The sequence below is a fragment of the Lycium barbarum genome, chromosome 4, assembly GCF_019175385.1.
Source record: "Lycium barbarum isolate Lr01 chromosome 4, ASM1917538v2, whole genome shotgun sequence".
NCBI lineage: Eukaryota > Viridiplantae > Streptophyta > Magnoliopsida > Solanales > Solanaceae > Lycium > Lycium barbarum.
In genome coordinates this window covers 140487996-140492237 of record NC_083340.1, presented here as the reverse complement: position 1 = coordinate 140492237, position 4242 = coordinate 140487996, and the positions used below count along the sequence as shown (strand labels likewise).

The 4242-nt window shown below is 32.8% G+C and overlaps 1 protein-coding gene across 1 annotated transcript; it reads left to right on the top strand.

Moving 5' to 3' along the window:
• The first annotated feature begins 1460 nt into the window (after window positions 1-1460).
• On the top strand, window positions 1461-3192 carry LOC132637921 (F-box protein At3g07870-like). The gene is made up of 3 exons (XM_060354934.1): window positions 1461-1844; window positions 2259-2356; window positions 3129-3192. The coding sequence occupies exons 1-3, from the start codon at window positions 1461-1463 to the stop codon at window positions 3190-3192; spliced, it is 546 nt and encodes a 181-aa protein (XP_060210917.1).
• Window positions 3193-4242: the final 1050 nt, after the last annotated feature.

Sequence of the window (4242 nt, the reverse complement as noted above, 5' to 3'; positions counted from 1 at the left end):
AGAGTAAATTTGTTATAAATATACTACCAACTTGTAGATATTTTAATATTTGATATAAATGGTTGGTAAACATGATTGGTTAATATACCTACCAACTTATGGATCTATTTTTATAAAATATATACTTATTGGTCAACTTTTACATTTAAAAAATTTGAAATCCCAAATATGAAATCATGAGATGAAATCGCATGTTCAAACGCCTACATAGTATACTGCAACAATATACTTCAACTACTACTGGTTTGATATACTATATGCTAGAATAAATTATTTTTTGAGTTATAGAAAAAAATAAGAAAAACAATATCAGCTATCCTTTTTATCGATATAAAAATAACAAAAATAAAAGAACCAAAAGGATTGTAAAATTAGATTACAACAAAAAACAGGAAATAACGAAAAAATAATTTGAAAAAAATGAAATTAGAAAAGGAGAAGAAAATAAATGAAAATCACCAGAAATTTAAAAGGAAGAATAAATAAAAATGGAAAAAAAGTGAATGAAATTAGATTATGGAGATAAAAAGGAAAAAATAAATGATATTAAGAAAAAAGAAATAAAGAAATAAAAAAATTAGAAAAAATAAAAAAGAAGCTAGAATTAAATATGGAATCAGATTATGAAGAAAAAGAAAACAAAATAGTATAATTTGGGGGGAAAATAAATGAACAAAAAAGGAGAAAAAAAAACGAGAAAAAAGAAGAGAAGGAAATAAAGAAAAGAAGATAAGAAGTAGAGAAATAAAAAGAAAAGAAGAAAATAGACAATTATCTATAAAAGCTACAATGGGTAGAAAAGGTAAATAGTTTTGGGGTATTAAAGGGGTAATTTTTATGTGTATAGTGGGTATTGATGTTCTTTTCCCTTTAAATCTTCGCATTATAATATCACATAAGTTATGTTCCGCACTCTAAAAAAAACTTATGTCCCGTTAGGCATAAGTCCGATTTTGAATGGAAAAAATTAAAGACCAGCACATTAGGAAAACCATGCAATTTCTTTTTATAAAAAACGTGAGTGTCAAAATTATTGGGCCCACTGGCAAACCTAATCTAGTTACTGAGTATAAGAATAACAATTATGAGAGTTACTAAATATCCAGGCCTCCTACTTCTGTTGTATATGTGTCATGGTTACAAAAATCAAGAAACGGAATTGTGAAGCTGATGAAGCTCCCTCCAGCTATGGATTTGATCACCTGCCTCAAGAAATTGTCCTTGACATTGCTTCCAGGCTTCCCATAACATCTTTACTTCAATTCATGTCTGTTCGGAAATAGTTTTACAAGTTATGTCATGATCCAGAGCTAGTCCATTTGCACCTGTCTCGTGCAGTAAAGACCGATCCTTGCATTATTATTAACTCGATTGATAAGTTTTACTTTCTTGAATTCTCTAATCATGGTACGGAAGAAGGGTTACTGATCAGGAAAATCAGCAACCCTATTGCAACCGATATGTCAGAATTTGATTTTGAAGTGGTTGGTTCATGTCAAGGACTATTGTGCATAAGTGATTACCCGTTTAGTGATTCACTTTATGTGTACAATCCTTTTACAAAGGACTATAAAGAGCTGCCTATATCAATAGAATTTGAGGTGCAAAATTTGGTTTTTGGATTTGGTTTTCATCCTGTTACCAAAGAGTACAAGGTGATCAAGATCATAAATTATAATGTTGAAGTATTTAGTGTTGGTAGCAACAGATGGAGAAGTATTGGGGAAGTTGTTTATCATTTTGATCCGATTTCTCAAGGAATTATGTTAAATGGGAAGATGCATTGGGTTACTCGGTCTGGAAATTATTACGGCCCAGTGATGTGGCAGGCCTTACTTAGGAAGGCAATTTATCTTTTCTCTCAATATTTTGCTATTTTCCCCTTTAATAAAAGGTCAAAAGTTGCACTGCTTCTATTTTTCCTACATTTTTCTACCTTTTAAACGAAAAGCACAGCTTCAAATATCTCATAACCCCACTGTTTCAAACCCCAGACTTAACGTTTCCAATTCATCCAAACCACTTCTCCGACAAGGAATGCATGACAAAATATGTGTTCTTTTCCCTTATTTTTACCTCTTTGAAGTTATACAAATATTGAGATTCTCCATGTGCTAACTGACGGCGCAATCTTTCTCTTTTGACATTTATTTTTGCTTTTAACTTCTATAATTAAATACTTTGATGAGATTGTTAGTTTCTGCATAGACCAAGATTCATTTAAATTCTATTGCTAATTCTGAAATATGGCTTTCAAGGAAGATATGAGAGACTTGGTGGAGTTAAAGAATTCCTTCAAACAAAGATCTTCACGTCTCGATTCCAACGGCACCCAAGGCAGTGCAGAACCAAACAGGTTAGAGGGAATCTTCATTGTGACGGGTAAATTTTATACTTGGTTTTAGAACAGTACAACTTTGATATGAATTATGATTAAGGTATTATTTTTCCTTTGCATGGAATTTTTGTTCTTTAATTTTATCATTTGTGTTATTCTGGGATTTTTGTTCTTTAATTTGGTCATTTGTGTCATTTTGGGAGTCAATAATACTGACATTAACTGTGAGACTTTGTCGACCAGAAAAAACTGTGAGACTTTGATATGAATTATGATTAGCATGTTATTATTTCTCTGTTTTGGATTTTTGGTTCTTTTTTTTAAAAAAAAAAAAAAACTATAAAAGAATCTAAAAATTCAACCCAAACTTGATTGAGAGAGTGCGTATTTCTTGATACAGTTTAAGATTAGGACAGTTATAAGTAATCAAAAAGTTATATTTAGTTTGAGAATATATAATATAGGCAGTAAAATGTTCATTCCTCTATACGATTTTCCTCTAACTGCTTTTGCAAAACCTTGACCTTGATCGACAGTGTAAGAGATGGCTGTTTGTCCTAGCACAGAGCTTTGACCATGCTCTGCTCTGCTTGAGCTCCTTCGTTGCTTCTCTCTGCTCCTTGGCTTTGTTCTTTTCATCGTCTTTGTAATATGTTTCTCCTTCCGATCGACGCTGATTTTATCAATTTTCTTGACGACCTTAAGAGTGTTCTCCGTTACATCTCTCCGGCCTATTACGCTTCCTCTCAAATTCAAATGTTGAGTCCTGAGTTATGTCCTTTCCATGCAGGCGTTTATGTGCTTTAGTCCATTTAACTTTAGGTGGATTCTTCTTCATCTTAAAGTTCTTGTGACACTTAGATCTATACAACCGAAAGATCTTTCCATTGATACGAACAATTGAACGCCATGGCCTGAGATAATTAATTTTGTTATTTGTATTTTTTTTGTGAGTCAATTGCTGATTATTTGTTGATATCAAAATACTGATATTGAAAACGTTGGATATTTTGATAAATTATTGGTAGTCGTAGCTCCTTATATCCACTCTCTAGATACAATGCTTTAGCAATATTTTGTTTATTGTAAATTAATATACCATTTAGCGCAACCCTTAAGATCACCTTCCACCATGCTCCATGGAAGCATTTTTTGTCATAGTCGTTTGTAATGGTGGATTTTGTTTGCAGTGACAGAAATGGAGCATAGAAGGATGGCGTAGAAATTATTGGGCTTGGATGGAAAGAAGTGTTCCATGAGCATCACAACAAGTACAAATGAGCTTCTTTTGTAGCATATTTCTATTTTTTCTAATATTTTCGTATACACAAAAATAGAGAAAACGATTCTTGACTAAGAATGCCCACTGTTAATGAATTTTGTGAAAGATTTAGGCAGCTCATTGAGTCCCACCTAACGCTGCTAAACCAGTTAGGGATTTGACCATGTATCTTATTGTTAGAAAGATCTTAAGGCCTGAAGGTTCTTTACATTTCTCAAGAAGTGTGGAAAGTCCCTCAGTTAACAAGATGATAACAGCAAAACTATTAGGTTAGTAAAGGTGATTTTGCTAACATTTATATTGGTCCTCCATGACAGAGGATTGTAGGAAAGATCAATTAAATCAAGTCTTTGCATGGTCGCAAGGACTTCTATTTCCGCATCACCGGTGATGTTATTTGATGTAAGGTCTAGGTTAGGTTAGTGAGATTCGCAAGTGATTGAGGAAAAGGACCACTGAGTTTATTATGACTTAAATCTAAACTCTCTAATGCTGGGTTTGTTTTGAGCTCATCAGCCACTCTACTGCCCTTCAACTGAAATGAAGGGAGGCTAAACACCCAAGAGGGTATTGTTCCATATAGTGAGTTGTGAGACAAATACAGATAAGTTAGCTTTGGAAT